Below are 25,924 nucleotides of genomic sequence, written 5' to 3' on the forward strand. Positions count from 1 at the left end.
TTAAAACATCAAAATGACTGGTCTGATGAGTAAGATAATATCATAAATATGATATTTGTGCTGAAAAGCTGAAAAATACCAATGCAATTGCAATTGCCAACGAAGGTGAATGTGAGAGGGTAAATATATATATATATATATATATATATATATATATATATATATATATATATATATATATATATATATATATATATATATATATATATATACCCTCTCACATTCACCTTCGTTGGCAATGCAATATATATATATACCCTCTCACATTCACCTTCGTTGGCAATTGCAATTGCATTGGTATTTTTCAGCTTTTCAGCACAAATATCATATTTATTCATCATCCTGTCTGAACTGTCATCCATACCAGATAAATAAAATTAAACAGAAGCATTTAATGCTATTTAATCTAATTAGCTATTTCTTATCCTGTCTCCTGGAAAAAATGGATCTTAAAGTGATAGAGCTGTCCATGGTGCTGAACATACGAAAAACCATTAGGTCATTTCAAATTAATGTTAATATGATGCTCTGCTGTTGAATGCCTCGTGCCTCGTCTTACTCATCAGACCAGTCATTTTGATGTTTTAATATAAACCTTAATTGATTTCATTTCTTTTTCTTTTCTTTTTTCTTGAAAAGTTGTCTCCCCCTGGTGGGCCTTTTAAGTCAAAACCAAATAAGCAAAACAATTTCACTTCAATAGTGCCTGATTAATAAAAGGTGTCACATCAAGTTTTATCATTCAAATGCAGAGCAATAAAGCATGAAGCAGTAACTGATGATATTATGAAAAATAAAAAAAACTAACCAAACAATAGGCTAAATAAATAAATAAAAGAACCGAAATAAAAACCTAAATGTTTGTTACCATTTAACAATTACGTAGAATATAATTCGAACGTTGCTAATTTAAAGCAACTGTGCATAAGGTATTTTAGCTTGAAATGTATGTTTAAATTTTTTTTTTTCTGATTTCCAATAATGCGAAAGGTTTTTGTTTTTCTCCCATGCTCCACCTAAACGTCTGCTTTGGGATTATGGGAATGAAATTTAGCGAAAAAGGCGGTTTGCTTTACTGCAGTAATAAATGCCTTGTACAGCTTATTTTGACTTTTGGCTGAAACAATAGCTACTGTGACTTTGCCTTTGTGAAAACATACATGAAATGAGCTGAACTCGTTTTCATCAAGCAGAACTGTGCATGTCACACGTTGCAGAATCACGAACTAAAATGACAGCAGTAAATTATAGACAGTCGTATAAGCTGCATTTGTCCTTGTTTCCCTGCGCGTGCGTGCATGCGCGCTGTAATGAAGTGTGGCTCGCGCTCGAGTCCCTATATTCCGCCCAGAGAGAGTGACAGATGGAGAGAGACCTGTAAAACGCCACCGTCCGATTCACAGCAAACCGGGCTAAAATCCACGAGCAGCTTATCAAGTAAGTCAAAACTCGACGTGTTCGTAAAGTGCATACTTTTCAAAACATAAAACATTTCAGTAGTTATTATATGGATCATTTGTTATTAATCATGCGGACAGTGATGTTATGAAAATGCTCAAATGCATGTCTACAAATAACGGTTGATAGATTTGCGTAAAGTTTACTGTTGACGAGAAAAATAAAAAATAACTGAAATGATGTTTATTATTTTTTTTTTACCGTTATGATTCTCATTATGAAAATATTGCGAATGATTCAAGACACAAAGACCTCGAAATTCATTTAAGCAACTTACGCTTATCCTTTATCTTTTAGTTTTGTAAATAGAATTTCACGTCCCTTTCTTTATTTCTGTAATGACTTGGATCTAAAACTTGAAATAATCTAATTTCATTTCATTTAAATGCATTTAAAGAATGATTTGTGCAGTGTTAAAAGAAAAAAAGTGAAACAAGTTAGTGCAAGATGTGTGTTTACCTAAAGTTACCAAGTCAAGAGAGTATCTTGAATCCTTTCCTTGTTTATATATATATATATATATATATATATATATAAAATAACAAATCTGTATATCATCTTTTTTTCTGTGGCATTGTTCCATGTGTTTGCTACATATATTGGACACTGTAAAGCCTGACCATTATTTTTTTCTCTTTTTTTTACTATACAAACAGTTTATCTAAATGCATTTAGATCTATTGTTATTTGAAACAATGTTGGCAAGAATACAAAATATTTAGTTGCACACCATGACTACAACTCAGCAAGTCAAAAGTGAACCTTTAATCTTCGTAAAAGCAATTTACTCATAAACACACACTAGTGTGCTGTTTGTATTCATGCATGCTTGACATTTAATCATGGCACAGTAAATCTCAGTAAGTGGACTTGAGTCCAGGTGGCAGGTGTTAGTGCACCTTGTTCAAGGAGCACCTGAGAGACCTTGTGCACAGAACAAACATCACTGCATCATTAACCAGTGAACCCAAAATTCAATATTCTCACATTAGATCAGAAAATTATAATGCTCATAATACCAAATTGCAGATTTCAAGATTTCAAATTTGATTATCTGAATTTGATCCTCTTTCCCCTAATTCTAGCATCTGCACCTCTACAGAGACAGCAGGCCGTTGACTTGAGCATTACGCTTGCTGCTGATGTTTGTATGCATGTGCTGCTGCACTATTGACCAATCAGTTAATGTTTGACACGTACATTCCCGCTGTGACAGGATGAGTGCCTCCCGGTTGCCAGGCAGCATGCGGGATGGACACGTCCAGTAGTGTGAATAAGAGGTTGTGTCAGCTCTTAAAATGTTTCATGGTAGCTGAAGCAAATAATCAGATGGAAATTTGCTGCCAAAGACTCAGAAATGTTGTCTGAGATTCGGTTTAGCAAGTTTGCCCATTTTGTACCAGCCTATTACATCTATTTAAAACAGTATAAAACTGGTGGTTTTGCAGTAAAGTTTTATTTTAGTATCAATATTGATATTCTATTATAGTTTTTATCAGTTTTATTTAACTCTGTTTTTACATTTTAGGTTTATGTCATTTTGTTCTGTGCTTGTGTCATTTTTATGATTTTTTTTATTGTTTTAAAAATATGTCTATAAGTTATCATCAAGTTTTATTAGTACTTCAAATTAGACAAAAGAAAAATGAGAATTGAGAAATGTTACATTAGCAATTCATTGAAATAAAATAAGTTTTTGCCTAAATAAAATGTTTTTAATATTTAGTTATTTATTTCCCTTTTTAAATTTGGTTTAGTTTATGATACTAACTCTGGCTGTAAAAATTCTGCTAAAGATTGTTCCAGGAAAATTGTAAATACAAACAACTGTCTACGGACAAAAGTATTTACTACAACACAAAGACTGAATTTTAACCATAGACAGCTGAAAAAGAGACACTTAAACTAAACTTAACACTTAAAAAAAGAAAGAAATAAAATGGAATGGAATGGATACTGATAATTTTATGCCAGGATCTATCCATTTTCTGTAAAATTTCCTTAATTAAAAAACATCACTATGCAATGCACAATTCAAAATTTGGGTTAAAATTTAATACAGATTTTTTTTTTTGCTATATTAACACAGTATATTGGGTGCTATTCTTAATGACTTTTCTTAGAGTGTAGTTAGTAAATTAACTCTACCAAAGTTGACTACCAAAGTCAACATTTTAATTAAATTAAGCTTATTAATTATCATGCTTAATATTCTTCAGGGATCTCGTCAGTAACATCCTCTTAGCAGGCATAATTAGCTTACACAGATGATATTCTCTTAAGGAAAATGCCAGGATTGAAAAATCGCACAACATGGGCTCCACTTTTGCTGAAAACATCCGACATCACTTCCTGTGCAAACGGCTGCTCTCTGGGCATCACGGCTCATCTTACATATGTGAATACTGACCCTGAACCTGTAGAGGGTAAGAGATCACACACACATACTGCAGAACCATTCAGATAAGTAGGGGGAAAAAAACACTTGTCATCAAAATAAATCATGTTATTCTCACCTGCTCAGGTGTGTTTGTGTATCCTCTGGGGGAGAAGGAGGTTGTGGTGGGTTTTGAGGCAGTGGTGTCCGGCAGGCTGGTCAGTTTGGAGCTCCAGAGCCGTGGGAAGCTAGAGGACTGCTGTCTAGACTGCTGCCCAGGATCAACACGGCATACTCAGTGTGGTCACAGCAAGGAGTGGGGATGCTGTGGAGGAACAGGTCTGGAAATACAGTGCTCCAACGGTAAGCGTTTTAACCTGTTAAGGTCCAGTTCACACCAAGACTGATAATGTTGGCATCCACACCAATGGACGATAATGTTCTGTTTATTATAGACTGCATACATCAGAGAAACAAACAAGCAGTCATCTTTAGAATATTGGGAATTAACTTCCTTTTTTTTTTTTTTGGTAACTCTGGAATTTTTTATGTGTTTTTTTTATATATATATTCATTATTCATGAATGCAGCATTTACAAAATGTATTTGTATTGTTAAAGGCTTTTGTCACTGTTCAAAAGCACATGCTACAAAAGTGTATTTGGCGTTCTCGTAAATCTTGTGTTCTCCTTACAGTGGTTTGTACTTGCCCAGCCTGAAGTATGCAGGTAGCATTCATTATTTCAGAGAGCTGTGTTGGCTCTGTGCCTGTTTTAGATGGCCCTTAAATGCATACACAGATTTTAAATTAACCTCACTTTTACGGTTTTGACTTTGAGAGCCAACATTCAGTTTTTACTTTTTTCAGATTCATGTACATTTTTTTTTTCATTTAAGGTCATCTGTTGCTGGATGAGGACCTAGAGAGGAGCACTTTCATTGTGAGCACAGGCCAGATTGGACCGCTAGAAATTGTGTCCGTTGTCATCAGTACCACCCTTGAACTTCCGACACTTGAAAATGGCGCAATACATCTGGTTTATCCCACAGTGCTCACACCTATAGTCAGATCACGGATCCATCCAGGAAAGAGTGAAAATGGGGGGAAATCGGATGAGAACAGGTAAAGTTAATATCAATAACAATTTAATTAATCATTGTTGAATATAAGTATTAATTTATTTTATCTTACTATCCCCAAACCTTTTAATGTGTGTAAAAAAAAACAGAATAACAACAAAATCACAAAGTAATAAATATATTGTAATGAAACACCATTACTCTTTCCTTGATGATTCGATTTACAACACCTGAAAAACAAATAGTAAAAATTGTGTGTTTGACCTCCGTAGAATTCTTTTCACGTCTCTCCTTCAGCCCTACTACGTGCTTTGGCAGTGTGTCTGGGAAGCAGGAGAGGATGCTGGGAGTCGGGCAGCAGTGCACACATGCCTTGCTCAACAGCACGGCCACAAACCTCTCGCCTTATCAGCTCAGTTTCCAGCTGCTGGTTCGAGGAGCTTGTCTGCTGGCCGGTAACATTCATATCTCTCTGTGCAACCTATACAACATAAGTCACTTTTATACTACAGCAAGGCCTTCAATGTAAAAGCAGAAACGATCTAGAACTATGACATCTAGAGGAGCAGACACAAGGTGAGCTTGTCTCTTACCTGTCTCTTTCTCTGACAGATGGACAGAAGAGACCATTTTCTGCTTGTTCATGCAGGTTCAGCTTGTGTTCTGAAATAATCCAGTTAGCGTAAAACTTGGCATGGACATCAGTGATTATGATAGATATCAGTGTGCCTGCCAGAAGAAGCCAAAGCATGTCTGCGAGGGTGTGTGCAGAGAGAGTGTTTGGCTCAGGCTCCGGGCCACTAGCACAGAGGAGAGAGATGGAGGCAGAGTGATGGAGAGTCCTAAATCACAGTCCAGCAGTGACGCTGTTCCATTGCAGCTGGCTCAACTGTAATATACACTGAATAGGACAGTACAGAGAAATTATTTGACACTTTTTGGGCATTTACGGGATTTGTACATATGATTTCATTTAGACGTGAACCATGGTAATATGATGTTTTTGACCACTATATTGTAACATTATTTTTACTTTACATTTACCATAGTAATTTCATGAAGTACCATTTTTGGACTACAGTACCATATATCCATAAACAGTATACTTTAGTATGAATATGGTACTCTTTTAATACCATGGTGCATTACTGTTCAAAGGTTTGGGGTCTGTATGATTTTTTTATTTTTGCAATTAGTCTCTTATGCTCAGCAAGGCTGCATTTATTTTTTATTACAGTAATATTGTGAAATGTTTTATTTGAATGTATTACAAAATGTAATTTATTCCTGTGATGTCTGAATTTTCACCAGTCATTCCTCCAGTCTTCAGTGTCACATGATCCTTCAGAAATCTTTCTAATATGCTGATTTGCTGCTTAAGAAACATTTGCTATTATTATCAGTGTTGAAAACAGTCGGACCACTTGATATTTTTGGGGAAAAAAAATATTTTTAAGGATTCTGATGAATAAAAAATTCAAGAACAGCATTTACCAGTAATGGGAATTTTTGTAGCATTCTAAAAGTCTTTACCATCCCCTTTGATCAATTTAAGCATTAATTAAAGTATTTGTTTCATTAGCCAAAAAAGAAATTACAAATACTGACCCCCAAACATTAGAAATTATTTCAAAATTAAACTATACAGGACTGAACTGATGATTAAGCCAAAAACTTAGTTTTAACATTAAACACTAACATTTCCATAATTGTTTTTTTATTTTTATTAGTATGCATTTCTAGATTCAGAAGTCTGTCTGAAACATAATTAATTTAAATGTCAGGATCAGTCTTCACTTGTGAATCTGTTTTATCATATGTTTAGTTCCTCGAGGCTCAGATGTCAAAGATTCCCACCAGCATAATGTTCTTTTATAGCAACTAATCAAATCAGTGCTGAAATGTCGGGTAAACAGACTCTGTAACCCTTCTTATGCTATCTCTGCGTTTTTAGGTCTGGAAAGCCCTACCCATGCCCTGCGCGCAGACGCTGACCCCAGTGCACAGTCTGCGTCTGCAACCTACATCACGCTGGCGGAGGAACATTCATGTGACCGACATCTGGAAATAATACTACACCTTAGCGGTGAGAGCTGACTGCATATGTAAAATCATAAACTGTTTGGCATTTTCCAGTTATGCATGTCATATAGCGCATATCTGCTTCAATGCAGTAAAAAGTAAACAGGCAATCTCTGTGTTCAGTTTACATTTCAGTAATATCTTATAAAGCAGCAACAAACTCAGCATAAAATTAGTTTGTCCAGTTTAAATCATGTTACAGAATGATTTTTTTTTTACAGATAACATTGATGCAATTTATAGCATCAAAGACTGCTGATGCCTTTAGCAATAAAACAATTGACTTTAAATTGGAAGATGGCACTACCTTTCCTACAGTTGCCAAACTGAGCATTGCAGTTTACCATTCCCAAATTTTTGAAGAAGTTTTCAGTTTTAGTACATTAATTTACATAAATCCTATTGTATTTATGCTATGAGAGTGTGTTGAACCTATTATACTCCATGCAATGTTGCAAAAGGCTAATAAGAAAAGCCCAAAATATGACCAAGCATCAGGGATTTTATCGGGAACTAAACTAAAACCAAATCAATTAAAATTTTTTGCTTGAAATGATATAGCCTTTACTGAAATAAAATCAAATATAAAAAAAAAATGATTTTATTTCAGTTAGTCGCCAGCTCATTTTCATTTAAGTTGAAGTACTAAAATAATTCAAAAACGACGAAAACGCACAAGAAAATGTCAAAAAATTTAACAAAAATAAAAAGGAAAACAGAAAACTCGAAAAATAAAATCTAAATCAAGATATCAACAGATACTGTAATAATGTATCAATGATACTATAATCACCTGCAAGTCCCTGTCACTGTTACCTGCAGAGCCTCACAGCCCATTGGTCATCCTAGAGAGGGGCCGACTCACATTTAGTGAATACGAGCAGCAGATCCGTGCTCGACGTGATTTCAATCGTTTTGCCCGAAAAGAGGCAGAGTCTGAGAAGAGGGTAGGATTACTGCTACTACTTGATACCTGCACTGCTGACTTCATCTTGATTGTCTTTTAAGTACTTCATTGAGAATGTTGTTGTTATGTCATGCATGCATGTGCCTCCAGCTGGAGTTTGTGCGAAGACGCTATCACAAGGATCTGCTCTTGAACCCCGTCCTGATGCTTAACTTCAGCCCAGATCTACTGTCAGAACCAACAGAACTGCAGCAGGCCAGCAGAGAGCTCATCTTCCTCATTGACAACAGCAACACAATGACGCAGCACAACATCAACAAGATCAAGGTTCTTGCTTTCTCATGCATGAGCAGCTGCTCTTCTGCCACTACATTTTGGCACATGTGCTATTTAGTCTTCAGTACATGATTTTCCCCCTCAAACTGTTATTATCTGCTATAAAGCACGGATCAGTGGTTCTTTAAAATCGCTGTTGCCATCAAAAGTTAGCAGCTCTTGTATAAAGCAACCTACAGCAATTCCAGCTACAAAGCTAGAAACAACCAATATAATCTAATAGGATTCCACTCTGAACATGCAGTTTACGCCAGTTGAAAATAACAGTAAATGTTCCTGTGCTTTCATATCTTTGACAGGAGGGAATGTTGGTGGCTATCAAGAGTCTGCCGACTCGCTCTATACTGAACATCACTAGCATCTGCTCTACAGTCAGGCCTCTTTTCAACTCCAGCAAGCCCTGCACAGATGTTAGTCTTTCTCCAATCTCATCGCATTGCATTTATTTTAGGAGAAACTGAACCTAAGAAAAGATGGAGATCACACAGGGTTCTGGATTAATGTTTACCTTTGAGTGACCTGCTGATAGCAATCTCTGTCCAGGTCGCTACTACTGGTTGCCATGACACTGCAATATCAGGTTGAAGCAGGTCCAGGGTCTGGTAGGACAAATTGTTTTAAAACAGCACGAGCCATATGGTGCCATCATGCATTTTACAGGATGCAGTGATCAAAAACAAACAGTTTTGCTCCATTGTGCACCACTGCTCTTTACATTTCCACCAAATAGAGCATCTCTAGCCCTCAAGTATCTTTGAATACTTTTGACTCAAAAGTGTTACGTTTTTATTTTATATTTTATTTTTTAATTGTAACTTCATTGAAAATGGTATAAAAAAAACTTGGTGACTTTTGTTGCATTGAGTGAACACACAAAAATGTTGGATATGATTGAAAAAGACCAAATGGTCATTAAAAAGTCACAATTCTATTCTTCATGGTCAAAAATGACTGCCATAGGAAATTATGGGAAATATAAAAAATACAGATTCTTCCTTAAAGGTACAACCCACAAAGGCCAATATACAGAAAAAGCACTGATTTAAATTATAGATAAATACAGCTTAAGTTTTGACATTTATTTTTTTCACAAATTAAAACAAGGATTTATTATGGTCTCCAGATGCTGTTATTTGAGATAGTTATATTTAAGCCTAGAATATTTATTTGAAACATCACTTTTGGTTAAATATTGACAGTTATTTAGAGTTTGAGGTAATCATGACCTATATTTGAAGGGGGGGGGGGGTGGTCCCTTGTCTTGCCTTAACATATAATAAAATGAAAGACACTCTGTTAACTCTGACCTGTAAGGTCTGAATGTTTTTTTCTTTTACTCAGCTGTGTATAAAATTTTTATATTCATGTAAGATTTTATTTAAGTTATTAAAACTAAAACATGTTACAGTAAAAACCTTGTTAACTGATGCTCCAAAAAAAAAACAGGTCACTGTTTTTTTTTATTATATCAGGGCTAAAGGGACATTCTCTCTCTCTCTCATTCTTCAGAGCACAGTGACTCAGGCATTGGCGTACATCCAGAAGATTCGCACAGACCAAGGTGGTGCTAACCTGTGGGGGGCACTGTCCTGGGTTTATCGGCAGCCCATCCACCGCAGCTGCCCGCGACAGCTCTTCATCATCATGGATGGAACCTGCCGCAATGTAGGCCACATTTTAGAACTGGTCAGGAGGAACGCCAGTAACGTCAGGTAAAAACTGAAATGTTTGATTAAATTAGCATAGAAGACACCATGCCAGGTAACGCCGAACATAAAATAAGATGATTAATATGAACAGATGGCCATTCACAACAATCATTATTTTTAAGATATATTTTGAAAGTATATAGTTTCCTTTTTTTTTTTTTACTTTTAGCAACATATTAAGATTTTAGATCAGCAAACACTTTTAGAATTAGTTTTAAAAAATGGCTAAGCCACTTCACATCAGCAAACAACTCTAAAACAAGTTTTAAAACCAGCTCCCAAATATCACTCAGATCAGCACCCAAAAAGCAGCTCGCTCACATTTTGCACACACTGCATATTTTACGTCAGCAAACACTTTTAAAGGGGTCCTATTATGCTTTTCCACTTTTTCAACTTTAGTTAGTCTGTAATGTTGTGGTTTGAGCATAAAAAAACATCTGCAAAGTCACAAAGCTCAAAGTCCACTTCAAAAGGATATTTTAAAATTAATAGAAATTTAAAACTTTTAAAAAACTACAATGAACGACTCGTTTGGACTACAACGCATATTTTCCAGGATTTGTGATATCACAAATATCAATTAATGGGACAAGAGCTGGTTGAGTTGCACTACAGAAGGCAATGAGTTTTATCACTATGACGAAGACACGCTAAATTTCCCAAGGCAGACAAACTTAGTTACACTTAATCGGGTTTAAATCAGTCTCAAATTGATTGGATTGAATTGATTTTGACGCAATATTTACTCTGAAGCTCGAAGGCAGCTGTGGGAGGGGGCATGACATTTTTTAGACCAGACGCCGAGTGCGCCCAATCACAACACACACTGGCCCAGCTAACCAATCACATCACATTTCGTATTTCAGAATTTGGGCCTTCATTTGATACAGGGACTATTCGAGCTGTTCATGCCAGACTGAGGAGAGAGGGGTTGTAATAAATGTAAAATATAATATATTTTTCGAACAACCTAGTATGAGAGCCTATTTAATGCACCCCCAAAACAAAATCAAGTCTTTGTGAAGGAGCATAATAGAACCCCTTTAAAACAAGCTAAACACCTTTCACTTCACAGCAAACAGACATAAAAAGAGGCTCAACAGTTTTCACACTAGCAGACACTTTTGTCACCAGCTAAACACTTAGAGCACTTAAACTCTTATCAATTTCATGGAAGGCATTACCATGGAAACACCCAATGCCTCGATAATGTATCTAGATGAAACTCATTTAGCTAGTCAGATGGGAAACAGCTGTAATCCGGATTCCAAACATACTTGTATTTGCTGCAGTCATTTCCAGTAAACAAAAATAAAGCTGAGGTTGAGAAATTTATTTCATCTGACTGTGCTTACATTATACAGCAAAAAATAAATAAATAAATAAAATCCTCCTCCCATAATACACTGACTTAAATTTAGAGAGAAATGCTCTTCAGCTAACACACACACACACACACACAGACATATATAGCTTTCACTGTACTGGAACACAGACTCGTTATTGATACTCAGTCAAGACATTTAAAAGCCTTCGACCCAGGCGAAGCAAGACCTGAATTCCAAACAGCTTGTGTGTGTGTGTGTGTGTGTGTGTCGCCGGGCTTCTGTTTCTCTTCAGACATTTAATTAGTGAAATGGTGCAGATTTTTGTCAGGGGAATACTAAACATATTCTCTTTACCCTCGTATCTGAACTTTGGGTATCCATCACATGCATGTCCTGAGTCATGAGAAATGTTTCTTGAAATATTTCTGCATACATGAAGCCATACATACGCCTATATAATCCACTGTAAAAAAGAATATTTCATAACACAGGTAGTTTATGTCATACAAATGCACTATATATATAAAGAGCCAGTGTATTTGCATCAAAGTATCTGTGTTTCAACATATTCTTGGTGTTGTTCCAGGTGTTTCAGTCTGGGTCTTGGTCCTCAGGCCTGTAGGAGGCTACTGCAGGGCGTTGCCAAGGTTACAGGAGGCAGTACAGAGTTTCTCAGTGAGGAAGAAAGGCTCCAGCCAAAGGTGTGAGAGTTCACAGCGCCCTCTACAGGGACAGACACAGAACCGCTATTCAATCGCTATCAACTCAGTTTAAACCAGTATTAAAGTATTTATATAATTTTATACTTTTAATAATAATACAATAAAATATTATTTATAACAATAAAATAATAATAATTATATATTTTTTTGTTTTATTATAAATAATATTTAATTAATTATGGTAGTACCTTAATATTTGTCTGTGGACATCTGCAGAGATTTCTTAAAAACTATTCACCTATTTCTGTATTGTAGTGTAGTTATCAGTGTTTTGATTATTCTCTACAGTTGATTAAATGTCTAAAGAAAGCTCTGGAACCTGTGTTGATGGATGTAAGGATTGATTGGTATGTGCCGGACAATGTGGAGGCCCTTCTCTCACCCAATGAAATACCTCCGCTCTACCCTGGCACCTGCCTGATTGGCTACTGCACTCTATATGACATGTCTGGATTCAAGGCCCAGAAAAGTGAGGTGAGACACTGTACAGTACCACACATAGTTTCTCCTGTTCAATACATGCCAAAATGAGGATGTGTTGATATAAATGAGATGCATACAGTTGCATAAATTCTTAGTTTGTGTCTGTACACTTGTTTATAAGCAGGTGAAGCCTCGTCCATACAGAAGCCGTCCACGTGGTTCTTCAGGGTCGGTTTTTGAGCTCTCTCCCTCAACAACTGAGCTTCTTCAGCCTCTGGTTCCTCCAGAGGAACGAGAGAGAGATGCTGTAAAAGAGTGTGTGGTGGAAGGAGACTTTGAGGAGGCGCTGCTGGAAATTTCACGCGAAATCTCTTCGGAATTCTCCTGCGCACATACCACCGATAACGCCGTCAGCCCTGGTAAGACTATAGGATCTGTTTATGATTTAACTACACTGCATTGTGGGATACCACATAGAAGTTGTAGAAGTAGTAGTAGGTCTATTCCATTCATACAAAATTTGTGCACAGTCTACATAATGCATGCTTAAAGGGATAGTCCATCCAAAAATGAAACGTATATGCATCACTCATTATCTGTGGAATTTATATAAAAGAACATATTTTGAAAAATGTCAATAACACAGCACTGCATCATATTTACTCAATGAAATACAATACTTGTTTCTTAATTATTTAGGGGTGCTGATTCAAAAAATACTGCATCTTTGCAATTCTTAGCATTTTCTCTTTTGACAATCATTTGTAAAGTGAAGAAGTCTTGTATTATTAATAAGTCAACAAAAGCAAGCCATACAAGCTTTGAACAAAATGAGGGTGAGTAGCTGACAGAATTATAATTTTTGGGTGAACAGTCCCTTTAAAAAACGTAGCCATTTCCAACATACCTTATGTGATCCGTAGGTGGCGACACTGACTACAGCACCAGTGATGTGCGCCGGCGTATTCAACAGGACTCCTATGTTCAGGATCAGTACGTGTTGACACACTGTTCTCTGAGCAGTGAGAAGGCCTTCTTGTCTGTTTCTCCCCAAGCAGAGAGCTCTGTGCTGGGCATGGGTTCTCTGCCACATGGCTTGGAGAGAATGGAGCCCACACAGGGTAGAGGACTCTCACGCTGGGAATCTCCATGGACTCAGAACGTCACCTCTTCAGGGGACACCGATTCTGCATCAGGGAAGGTGACAGCAGCAGATGTATTTAAGAATTCACTACACATAAAGAAAGTTTTTCAAGTTTTACATATACATGTGTATTATCAGTAATCTAAAAAAGCCTGCAATAGAAATTTAGATACTTTAAAAATAAAATTGACTGGTTCTCTTGTAACTTTAATTCCACACACAAAAAAAAAAAAACCTTTTAAAATAAATATACAATTTCAGATAAAATAATTTCAGGTGGGTCCACATATTTGTCATGTGCCATTAACGAAAACCTAAAAAACTAAAATTCATTTATTTTATTAAAGACAAGACATTGCATGATTTACATTTGAATGAATTTTAAATGACTTAAAATCCAAATTTTTTGTAAACATGAAATTCAATGAAATAAATAAATTAGGATGCTAATATTTACAGTTTAAAGTTTACGCCTTACAATAAGGTCTCATTCGTTAACATTAGCTTGAACTAACAATGAATACTTCTACGTCATTTATTAATCTTAGTAAATTAGAAGCTAAGCATATAGTAATATAGCATACCATTTAACATGAGCAACAAACAACTGTATTTTTAACAAACATTAATAAATGCTGTAAAAAAAATATATTGCTCATTGCTAGTTTATGTTATGCACTAATGTTAACAAATAAGACTTTTTGTAAAGTGTTACTGATTAAAGAAATAGTTTACCAAAAAATAAAATTAGCAGAAAATGTACTCATCCAAGATGTAGATGAGTTTGATTCGGAGAAATATAGCAATATTATGGATAGAGGACTCATACATCAGCCACAAACATCGGTGGATGAGTGCATTTTCTGCTAATTCCTGGGTGAACTATTCCTTTAAATAAATAAAGGCTAAACTGACAGAACAGACTTAACATAAAATAGAAATTAAAAAATGTAAAACTATCATTCTAACTGGTAGTCTCCGTCTATGTTTCTGTAGGCTGGCAAGCTCTTAGATGAGTCTCGTCGCAGACAGAAGGCACTAGCTCGCTCTGCTCTGGCTAGCCGAAGTTTCTCATCCCCGCAGGGTGACCTGGACATGCACCGGCTCAGGAGGGCGCTAGAAAAGGTCTCATTTGAGCAGGCCGTAGGGGGCCGACTGGAGGAGAGTGACACAGACACCCACAGCACTTCACGAGGAGGTCTATCCCGCCCTAGTCTGACAGAATCCAGTGAGGGAAAACACTCGAATAGTTTATGCATTAACATAAATACACACAGATGCATTTAAACATGGTCAACATATTAAATCATCCATTTCTTTTTACCTACCACTCTCTATCCAGACAGCCTCCTGTTCCCCGGTTCCCCGCTAGACTGGGACACCTTCACCGATCCTGAAGGCCTATTTTCAGCGGTTCCCCCAAACGAGTTCCAGGCTTCAGGGGCAGAGTGTCGCTCAGTCATCCATGGCATGCTGGGAGGAAGGGCTGTATCCTGGGAGGTCCGTGTGGATCTGTCTCTTCTGTGGGACACCCTGTCAACCAGCACTGGGTCCTGGGATGAGATTATCCACCAGCTGACCGCAAGATCTGTCATCAGAGACTTTGAAAACATGGCGGAGAAAGAAACTGATATAGAAGTTGAAAGAGGTCTAGTAGGAATAACAGTTAAAAAATACTGAATTTGAAGTAATAAACCAGCTGCACCATCCACATATGTTTTTTCCCCCTGTTGTTTGGGTGTAGGTCCTTCCAGACGGTACAGAATGAAAGCGATCCAGACCAGCAAGAGCTGTGGAATTGTCTCAATGTACACAAGCTTCACCACCACTGACACCAACACGAGAAATCAACCTCAGTGCACACACATACGACACACAGGTACACACACATGCTGCAGCACAGACATTCCACACTCAGTCTCACGGAAAGCCTGTGACACAAAACAGACAAGCTTAACTACATGGTGGGAATGAAATTCTCCTGTGTGTGTGTGTTTTAGGTGTGTTGTTTGGGACTGGACACAATTCTCACTCTGGCAGCAGAAGACAGAAGTTGTGCTCGGTGGGATTCGGACGCCGTCCCTCCAGCAGAGCCAGTGAAGAGACAGAAGACACACACACCTCAACAGGTAACTAAAAAGTTTAATATGCACGTCCACATATAGTACATGTTTAAGTAACATACACTACCATTCAGAAGTTTGGGCACAGCAATATATATATATATTTTTGTTAGAAGGAATACTTAACATTCTGCAAGGACAAATTATATTGACCAAAAGTGACAGTGAAGACATTTAAATGCTCATTTGAATATGCTAGTCATCAAAAAATCTTTTTAAAAGGTTTCATGATTTCAACTAAAATATTAAGCCACACAACTGTTTTCAACATTGATAACAGTAAATATTATTTGAGCACTAAATCAGCGTATTGGAATGAATTCTTAAGCATAATTGTGACTTTGTATCATACATTTTTTTCTCAGAACTGTGTGATAGAAACTCGCAATTCTATGAAATAAAGTCAGAATTGTGAGTTTATCTCAAACATTGTTGTTTTTATAACACGCAGTTGTGAAAGAAGCAACTCATGAAAATTGTGCAACTGAATTTCTATTGTTTTCTTGGACCTAGACAGAGACGACACACCTGCATCCCCTTGTAGCATGACATCCTGGGACAAAAGTGAGTATAAGAGAAAGAAAAAATGTTTTAAGGTGCGGTCGCATTTGTGACATATTAGTACAATTTCACAAAAAAATTGTCTATTGTCTATAGTGTAGTGATCCATAAAGCATGGAATCACTTTAAAACCAAGCAGCTATTTGTTAGTCAGTGCTGTGAATTTGCATGAGCAGCTTCACAAGTGAAATCTGTGTGGGCAACTTTATCACCTTTATATCGCTCACAAAAGTGTGACTGCACCTTTATGATTGTCTATGCCTTAAAATGACCCAATATTTCATTGGTGAACTGTGGGGGTAATAATAGTTTGTTTTTCAGGCACAGGAGGAAGCATCAGTCCATCAGCTGTGTCTTCTCGCTCTCAGCGCTCTGTGGAAAGTTTCTTCGGGTCTAAGTAAGTGCTGACCTGCATAAGCATCACACTTAGTAATTAATTTATATCACACTACATTTCTGTGTTCTCCAGGTTCAATCTGGGCAGACTAAAGGTCAACAATGGAAAACAAGCTCCTCTTAAACCTCACTGTCTTTCTGCAGAGACTGAAAGACACATAGAGACAGATACGCCGGACTACTTGCCCCTGGTTGGTGTAATTCCATACTGATTTACGAAACTAATCACCACCTAAAGTTGAAGTCACCTACATCTGTTTTCGTGTCCCCACAGGTGCGCCTACAGTTGGCATCAGGTGCGTTTCTGCTGTCTGAATCCTACTCAGAGTGCATCCAGATCCCTCTGGACCGGCTGAAAAGAGCGTCCCCGTACCTGAGCCACCGCAGCAGTCTGAGCCCCCCTTTCCGTTGTACCTCACCACCCACGTCAGCGAGACACATGCGAGACTCATGGGCCGACCCCTTGGAGGAAGGCTCTCCAAAATTGGTAGGTGGAGTCACGCAGGCTGACAGTGGGCGGGGCTCTGAGACTGACACTTGTGAAGGTCCTCCATTGGATCCTGCAGAAACCCATGGAGAGGAATTGGCACAGATGGACATAGAGAGCTCAAGCTGGGCCACGGCGGTGGCTCTGGCCTGGCTGGAGCACCGTTGCGCTGGGTTTTTTGTGGAGTGGGAGCTGGTGGCTGCCAAGGCAGATTTCTGGCTGAAGTGTCAGTCGCTGCCAGAGGGGGTTGACCTGGCAGGGTTGAGGGCAGCGGCCAGGCAGCTTTTCCTGCTGTTGCGTCACTGGGATGAAAACATCAAATTGAACGTGCTCTGCTACAACCCCAATAACATGTGAGAAAGGACCCCAAGAAACATGTGAGCCACCAGGATTTGAAGCCTCAAAGATGAAGCTTTTGGCTCTTTAATTGAATTTAACCCTGTTGGCTAGACTCACAATTCAACTTTATAGCAGAATAGAATTTATCTAAGATGTCCTTCAAGATGGAGATAAAGGATTGTGAGTGTGTTCCAGTTTTTCCATATGCCTAGACCACAATGCTGTTCAAGCTTTGCCTTAATCTTTGGGCCTCGGTCTAATTACGCAGTAGAATGCAGTTCACTGCAAATCTGATAGCACTTTATCTTAGCAATAGCATAATTACTATTATGGGATGCTTTGTGAAACCAATCATCAACATATATAGCAGGCCAAAATTACACATTCTTGCCTTAACTTACACTACCGTTCAAAAGTTTCGGATGAGTAAGTGTTATTGTTTTTCCAGCAAGGACACATTGAATTAATCAAAAGTGACCAAAAAATTACAATGTTACACTTTCAAATAAATGTTATTTTTAACTTTCTATTCATTAAAAAGAATCCTTAAAAAAAAACATATCAGTTTCCACAAAAATATTATGCAGTACAACTGGTTTCAACATTGATAACAATAAATGGTTCTTAAGCAGCCAATCAGCGTATAAGAATGATTTCTGAACAGTCATGTGATACTGGAGTAATGCGGAAAATTCAGCTTTGTAATCACAGTAATAAATTACAATGTAAAATATATTAAAATAGAAAATATTTCAAATTGTAATAATATTGTATTTTTGATTAAATAAATACAACCTTGGTGAGCATGATGACTTCTTTTAAAAACATGTGAAAAATCTTACTGACCCCAAACTTTTGAACTTAAGTGTACAACAGCTGTTTGAACTTGATGAATCTATTTCTTAGTTTAGTCACGTTTTAAATTTGACTATTTAAACCACCTTTTCAGCATTGACTGATTCTGTCAGTATTTCTCAGTTTTAGAGCTGTTAAGCATTTAAACAGTCTAAACAACATTGGTAAATTGTATCTGTGTAGGCTCATTTGTGTTTTGTTTTGTTTTTGACAGAAATTGAATTGTGTGTTTGGCAATGACTGCTTGCTTTTATGCTTCTTGAGATATTTTGGATTTAGGTATTTAGTTTGTTCTTTTTGGAGTCTGCTTAAAAGCATGAGTTTTCAGGTAACATCACAAAAATAATCTGCAAAACCTGGGGCTATATTTTTCATGTTCAATCATAGGAAGAATCGGAACCATGGTAACTATGAATGTTATGAAATTGAGACTTTTCAATCACTTACAAATCTATACAATAAAATGCTCTGGATGATTCCAAATGATACTTCTTCAGGTTTTATTATACTGTTGTTTCAAACAGTAAGGGCTGTAATTGTTCACTGTACCTGTTCATCTGTTTTGCCCACTTTCGTACTCATGAGCCTGTCAAAAAACTTGGAAATGAAATAAAATCATGGACAACAGTTGTATTACGATTACCGACTACCCTTTGGATTAGGCAAATGCATATCATGCAAAAAGCAAATTAAAAAAATCCAAAAGCAAGCAATTCATAAGAATAAGATTCATAAAAACAATGATTCACACTTCATCACAGAAAAATAAAAATCACACTCTAAATATGAAGCATTTCAGCATTGAATCTCTCTTCATGCTAAAAAAAGAAACAAACAGAGAACACAAAAAAGAAAGACCACAGACAGAAAACAAACTACTTAAAAGAAATGGAAAAGCAGATCTACGCTGTTTCCTTGTGCCCTATAAATGTAACAATATGAACCTGTTGAATTTTTTGACATAATTGTGCATGGCTGGAAAAATCAACTACTTAAGGGATAGTTCACAAAAAAAAAAAAAAGATTTGGCCATCATTTACTCACCAAGGTTTTTCTTAAAAGAGATATTTTATGATTTTTTTCTGTTTGTTTGTTTTTCCATAAAATGGTACATACAAGATCTTTAAAATGCCTTCCTTTATGTTGCACAGATGAAAGGTTTGGACGACATGAGAGTGAGTAAATGACATAATTTTATATTTGAGTGAACCATTTCTATGAAAAAATCCCTGAATAATTATTAATGAGCTTAAAGGTATGGTTCACCCAAAAAAAGAAAACTCCGTCATTAATTACTCAACCTCATGTCGTTCCTAACCTGTAAGACCTTGGTTCTTCAGAACACAAATTAACACTTCTTGTTGAAATCCAAGAGCTTTCTGACCCTGCATAGACAATAACAAAACTACCACGTTCAAGACCCAGAAAGGTAGTAAGTGTTGTGTGGTAGTTGTGCTGATGTCTATGGAGTGTAAGAAAGCTCTCGGATTTCATCAAAAATATCTTAATTTGTGTTCTGAACTTGAATGAAGATCTTATGGGTTTGGAAAAGCATGAGGGTGAGTAATTAATGACAGAATATTTGGGTGAATATAATATATAATATCTTGTACAAATAAACTGGCCTGAATGAGCCCATTGGCCAACAAGAAGACATATTTGAGGTCTCAAAGGTCAACTGTGTTGATATTCTGCATAAAAATGAATTTCCTTCCAATAAAGATTCAATCACATTTCCCACCCCAACATCCTTGACTACGCATCACATTAGTCCTTAAGTATCCTGAGAAGCATGTAAACTTTGTAAAACCCCAATATAGTAACTTCACACTACCTCCATTAACAAAAACCCCTGATACCAACTCCGGGCACAGGTCCCTGGCCCAGTGTGTCCCTCTGGTACAGGAGCTTGCAGACAGGCCTGGAATCCAGGGATCATCCCAAACAGTGCCCCAGTCAGGTTGAGGTTCAATGGCGCTTAGCTTTGTTGTCTAACTTCTGAGATGGAAGAGCTGGGGATGGGTTGAGCCACAAACAGAGCAGGATGATGAAATGGCAGACATGCAGTGATAGAGAGCTGTAGTTGGTGGACGGATACGTGTTCCAGGACAGCTCTATCAGACCCAGAATCAACACCCTAAAAGAGAGTGAATAATAATTATCTCTGAGTAACTAAACATATACTCCCAAACAACACATGAACTAAACTAAATAATACACAGATATAAATATAAAAAAAAAAAAAAAAAAAAAAAAAAAAACCTTAAGTCTGTCTTACCTGAGCAGGTGGGCAAGTTTCTTGACTCCTCCACTCCACAGCAGGTAGGGTAGCGTATGGAAGTACCAGACATAAAACTGATAATGCAGTGATCTACTGAAGCACATGCCAATGAAATTAGAAGTGAAAAGAACCAGAAAAGAATCAGAACTGTCTGTATGATCTGGGTTAAGGAACCATTTCCATCAGATCAACTAGGACTAACAGTGCAAAGTTCAGGAATGCCTGGTTTATTTTAAATAATTTGAAACCAATCCAACATACATTTGAATTAAACAACCATAAAAAGGATATGATCAGCACTGAGCTTGTGTACAGTCTCTTTTCTTTCAGACAGATCTGTTAGAATAGACCAAATACTGTTCCCAGATCTGTAATAGACAATTTTTATACGACCTTTGGCGTATTTAGTTCTTAACATTGGCCTTACAACTTGTTGTAATGTTTCTGTTCAACTAATTAAGCTGCAAGTTCTATTAAAAGACCTTTAAATGGTTTTTGACCTTAAAATTTAAGATGATTTAACCATTTAAAATACCGCTACTAATTACAAGCTTAAAGGTGCTATATATAAGTTTTTGACTCTACTAAAGCATAAAAATACCATAATATTTTTGCAGATATTTAAAAAACATATTAAGTTAACATACTTGTTTATTTGATAAACAATGCCACAGTCAGTTATTCTCCTGTCGTTGAATGTCTGTCCACTGCCAGTTTACCCAATTGTATTTCGCCATCCCGGGTTGCCAGTTGGCGGAAAACACACCGGACCGGGTGAAAAAAAACACCATCTCCAATATTTTGAATTTGGACTGCAATACCTAGTTCAACCAATCAGTGTCAATCCTACATACAGCACCTTTAATTGTAGTGTTTTGATTGTTGTACCTCTTCCATCTTTTCAGTGCAAACAGAACCAGTGTAGTAATGTGAGCCAAAAGCAGAGCCAGGTGGAAGTATCTACTCAAGAACACATCCTCAGGAAGAAAACGCCAGTTCACCGTCCATTTAAACAGAAACTGCCTGCCCAAGTCAAACGCCCGACTAATATAGCCGACCGGGTTCACCAAGAGGAACGACAGTCCTAATACCAGCTGAAAAGGAGAAAAACAGAGTGGTACATGAAAAGCTGGTGTAAAAAAACAAACAAAAAAAAAAATTGGAAAAAAAGTTAAATCACTTAACAAATATGTGTATGTGTTTGTTTGAGCGTCTAACCTGAATTGCAGCACAGAGAGTGAGTTTGGGTAAAGTTTTCCATAGACCGAACTCACACAGGAGGAGGAAGAGAAGACCAGGAGCAAAGAGCAGGACATTCATCTTCACAGACACAGCTAAACTGTCCACAGCACAGACAAATATATACTTTAAATGCACACACAATGCTGAAATGTTGAAGTGTTACAGTGTTGAAGAGTTCAGGCATCGAAACATTGTACTGAAGTAGTGGTATCTTTAATGGCATAGAGAGAGAAAAAAGTCAAAGAGTTAAAAATCTCTCTTACCATTCATCTATCACTCCATATAGAATGAAAATGTTTCTACTTGCCTGTAGAGGGCACATCCTAGAGTCCAGCGGCCATCCACAAAGAGATTGATGGCTCCGAATAACAACATCATGGCCACCGGATCATTAAAGAGACGCAAGACAAAGATGGAGTGAATCCGATATGAAGCACAGCAGACAAAGAAGAACACATACGGAGGAACCTAGAGAAGAATAAACAGACAAGCACTATTATTAAGATGTTTATTTTCTTGCAATAGTTGTTTAGTTGAAGGTGGATATACAGGTCATAAAAATAAATACATTTAGTAAGATATTTAAAAGAATCTATTATGCTGACCATGACTGCTTTTATTTAATCAAAAATACAGTAAAAACAGAAATATTGTAAACTAGTTTTTACTATTTAAAATAATATTTTTTAATTTTAATTTATTCCTGCAATGCAAAGCTGAATAATCCAGTCCTCAGTGTCACACGATCATTCAGAAATCAATTTAACAAGCATGTGATTTGATGCTCAAAAACATGTCTTATCTTTAATAATGTTGAAATGCAGTTCTGCTGCTTAATATCTGATCATAATATATAACCCTGATTCATTTTTCTAGATTCTTTGATGGAGAGTAAGTTCACTGAAGAACAAAATTTATGTGGAACTGATTTTTCTTTCAAATTAAATTTTACTGACTCCAAACATTTGAACAGTGGTTTGTGTATTTCAAAATCTTTGAGAAAAATCCTGGCTATTCTTGGGGAAAAAAACAAAAAGTGACTGAACAGAATGTACAGTAATGGAAAACTACATTGATTTGAATTATTTGGGGTTATTACCTTTTTGGTGCGATGGTAAATGTGGAACACAAGCAGGAGGGTGATGAGGTAGAACACAGCAAACACATACTGACCCAGACGAATATTCTGTCCATGATCAGTAAGATAATACCTCAAGAACCTCAGAATGATCGAGTCGGGGTTCAATCTTCAACTGGCTGGCAGGAGCCGCCACTGGCATGTCACGTGACCTGTCAGTGGGTGGCTGGCAGCTGCCAGTCTGATGCTGGCATGTCACGTGACCTGTCAGTGGCTGGCTAGTTGTCTGCCAGTCTGCCTTTGGCAAGTTTTAGAAACCATTGATTTTTGGCTGTTTTTGTGTTTTGTGTTCCACCCTCTCTAGCTCATTTATTATGCATCTGTTGATATGTTTTTGTTCTTTTGCATGATTGGTGTTTTAGACAATTTATCCCAATTGAAACAGTAAAATGGCCGTGATCAGACTGTCAGCTTAATGACGCTTTGCTGGACGGTCTATTCAGTCAGCCGCGGCTGAACTGCGGTTATAACGCGTTGCCTTACACTCTCGCTGCAATGAAATACACTGTTTTCTTATTATGAATGTAATCTCAGGCATCTCTTCTTTAGTATGATTGGTGTTTTGGGGACGATTATCCCGATTAAAACAGTAAAATGGCCGTGATCAGACTGTCAGCTTACTGACGCTTTGCTGGACGGTCTATTCAGTCAGCCGCGACTGAACTGCGGTCATAACGCGTTGCCTGACACTCTCGCTGCAATGAAATACACTGTTTTCTTATTATGAATGTAATCTCAGGCATTTCTTCTTTAGTATGATTGTTTTTTGGGGGACTATTATCCCAAATAATCCAGTAAAATGGCCGTGATCAGACTGTCAGCTTACTGACGCTTTGCTGGACGGTCTATTCAGTCAGCCGCGACTGAACTGCGGTTATAACGCGTTGCCTGACACTCTCGCTGCAATGAAATACACTGTTTTCTTATTATGAATGTAATCTCAGGCATCTCTTCTTTAGTATGATTTGTGTTTTGGGGACGATTATCCCGATTAAACCAGTAAAATGGCCGTGATCAGACTGTCAGCTTACTGACGCTTTGCTGGACGTAGGCTATAGGCTATACATCTATTCACAGTAGGCATAACGTGAATCTTTCTCTATTGTTCCCTAATGGCTAAACAATTTCACTAATTATATGATATACTAATATTGCGAACTACATATATTTTTAACTAATTAATTGAACTAAATATTTAGATAAACTTGTTTGTAACGTTACATGACGTGTGTGCCGGGATCTGACTGTTTTAATAGCCATACCCACCCGAGAAGCAAAGCGTCAGTAAGCTGACAGTCTGATCACGGCCATTAACTGGTTTAATTGGGATAACCGTCCCCAAAACATCAATCATACTAAATAACAGATGCATGAGATTACATTCATAAAAAGAAAACCGTGTTGTTAAAATATGTTCATTATGTCCTCAGTTGTATCAGAGAATGTCTAATGTTGTATGTAATGCTGTATATGTTTATGCCACAGGAGGGCACTAAAGTGTCAGCTATTAGAGGACCCATTTGCGTCATTAAGTTTGTCTCAGTTGAGTTGCCGTAGGCAATAGAGAAAAAATAATAACACTGAAGGCTAGCTGTCCGACCGTGAGACTGATGTGTCGGCAGCTAGAAAAATAAATATGCCAAGAACGGCTAAAGATTATCCATCTCTATCGTCCAGTCTTTTCCTCCAAATGCAACGCTAGCTGCAACTCAACTAGTGAATTTCCTTGCAGCGAGAGAGTCGGGCAACGACTCGACTGGATAGACCGTCCAGCAAAGCGTCAGTAAGCTGACAGTCTGATCACGGCCATTTTACTGGTTTAATCGGGATAATCGTCCCCAAAACACTAATCATACTAAAGAAGAGATGCCTGAGATTACATTCATAATAAGAAAACAGTGTATTTCATTGCAGCGAGAGTGTAAGGCAACGCGTTATAACCGCAGTTCAGTCGCGGCTGACTGAATAGACCGTCCAGCAAAGCGTCAGTAAGCTGACAGTCTGATCACGGCCATTTTACTGTTTTAATCGGGATAATCGTCCCCAAAACACCAATCATACTAAAGAAGAGATGCCTGAGATTACATTCATAATAAGAAAACAGTGTATTTCATTGCAGCGAGAGTGTAAGGCAACGCGTTATAACCGCAGTTCAGCCGCGGCTGACTGAATAGACCGTCCAGCAAAGCGTCATTAAGCTGACAGTCTGATCACGGCCATTTTACTGTTTCAATTGGGATAAATTGTCTAAAACACCAATCATGCAAAAGAACAAAAACATATCAACAGATGCATAATAAATGAGCTAGAGAGGGTGGAACACAAAACACAAAAACAGCCAAAAATCAATGGTTTCTAAAACTTGCCAAAGGCAGACTGGCAGACAACTAGCCAGCCACTGACAGGTCACGTGACATGCCAGCATCAGACTGGCAGCTGCCAGCCACCCACTGACAGGTCACGTGACATGCCAGTGGCGGCTCCTGCCAGCCAGTTGAAGATTGAACCCCTACTGGAATGATCTCAAAGCAAGTCTGACTTTGTGGTGGCTGTGCTTTAAAATTAATATATCATAATCTTAATTCAAGAATTAATATCCTATTTGAACTCACAGAAATCAAGCAGTATGGAGATTCTTTAGTCTGTTGTTCCATTAATGAGTTGTTCAGTCCTCCATGGTCATGTCAGTGAATGATTCTACTACACTTACATGAAACGTTTTGGATTACCCATATGTTAATTCCAATTTCCAGGAACCAAAGAACGGCCGTGACCAAGAACGTGTACTCTGCTTTGAACAGCACCATGTGTTTGTCCTGCCATACGGAGGAAATCGTTTTCTGAAATGTTGATGGTAGAGTAGAGGATTTCTTCTTCCCTCCTCCTGCCATGTTGGCCGCCTTGATGAAGTCAGCGGATTCAAACACAAACAT

The 25,924-nt window shown here is 37.5% G+C and overlaps 2 protein-coding genes across 5 annotated transcripts; one reads left to right on the plus strand and one right to left on the minus strand.

Moving 5' to 3' along the window:
- The first annotated feature begins 1,351 nt into the window (after positions 1-1,351).
- On the plus strand, positions 1,352-19,028 carry vwa5b2 (von Willebrand factor A domain containing 5B2). 4 transcript variants are annotated; one of them, XM_059501331.1, is made up of 22 exons: positions 1,352-1,437; positions 3,742-3,884; positions 3,983-4,198; positions 4,733-4,958; positions 5,213-5,370; positions 6,870-7,001; positions 7,820-7,944; positions 8,055-8,231; positions 8,540-8,650; positions 9,750-9,952; positions 11,867-11,981; positions 12,291-12,476; positions 12,607-12,844; positions 13,349-13,626; positions 14,566-14,797; positions 14,912-15,217; positions 15,314-15,448; positions 15,570-15,698; positions 16,206-16,256; positions 16,575-16,650; positions 16,723-16,840; positions 16,924-19,028. In XM_059501331.1, exons 2-22 carry the CDS (start codon positions 3,746-3,748, stop codon positions 17,491-17,493), a joined length of 3,921 nt encoding a protein of 1,306 aa, XP_059357314.1. In that variant the 5' UTR covers positions 1,352-1,437; positions 3,742-3,745; the 3' UTR covers positions 17,494-19,028. The 4 variants fall into 4 exon arrangements, with proteins under 4 accessions (XP_059357314.1, XP_059357317.1, XP_059357316.1 ...); XM_059501334.1 differs by having other exon boundaries at positions 16,581-16,650; XM_059501333.1 differs by having other exon boundaries at positions 12,610-12,844.
- A 663-nt stretch (positions 19,029-19,691) lies between these two features.
- Positions 19,692-25,924, minus strand: alg3 (ALG3 alpha-1,3- mannosyltransferase). The gene is made up of 8 exons (XM_059502649.1): positions 25,779-25,924; positions 22,953-23,064; positions 22,161-22,321; positions 21,830-21,950; positions 21,500-21,705; positions 20,912-20,979; positions 20,609-20,762; positions 19,692-20,467 (listed from the first exon to the last, which is right to left on the minus strand). The coding sequence occupies exons 1-8, from the start codon at positions 25,922-25,924 to the stop codon at positions 20,299-20,301; spliced, it is 1,137 nt and encodes a 378-aa protein (XP_059358632.1). The 3' UTR covers positions 19,692-20,298.

The sequence above is a fragment of the Carassius carassius genome, chromosome 20 (assembly GCF_963082965.1).
Source record: "Carassius carassius chromosome 20, fCarCar2.1, whole genome shotgun sequence".
NCBI lineage: Eukaryota > Metazoa > Chordata > Actinopteri > Cypriniformes > Cyprinidae > Carassius > Carassius carassius.

What these genes read in the sequence shown, in the direction of transcription:
- vwa5b2 (XM_059501331.1), top strand. Translation starts at nt 3,746, where the DNA reads ATGCCAGGATTGAAAAATCGCACAACATGGGCTCCACTTTTGCTGAAA. An exon ending in ACAACATCAACAAGATCAAG is followed by an intron (nt 8,232 to 8,539) that starts GTTCTTGCTTTC and finishes TATCTTTGACAG; the next exon opens with GAGGGAATGTTGGTGGCTAT. An exon ending in AGGAACGCCAGTAACGTCAG is followed by an intron (nt 9,953 to 11,866) that starts GTAAAAACTGAA and finishes GTGTTGTTCCAG; the next exon opens with GTGTTTCAGTCTGGGTCTTG.
- alg3 (XM_059502649.1), bottom strand. Translation starts at nt 25,924, where the DNA reads ATGTTTGTGTTTGAATCCGCTGACTTCATCAAGGCGGCCAACATGGCA. An exon ending in CTAGGATGTGCCCTCTACAG is followed by an intron (nt 21,951 to 22,160) that starts GCAAGTAGAAAC and finishes TGCTGTGGACAG; the next exon opens with TTTAGCTGTGTCTGTGAAGA. An exon ending in GCACTGAAAAGATGGAAGAG is followed by an intron (nt 20,980 to 21,499) that starts GTACAACAATCA and finishes TGTCTATTACAG; the next exon opens with ATCTGGGAACAGTATTTGGT.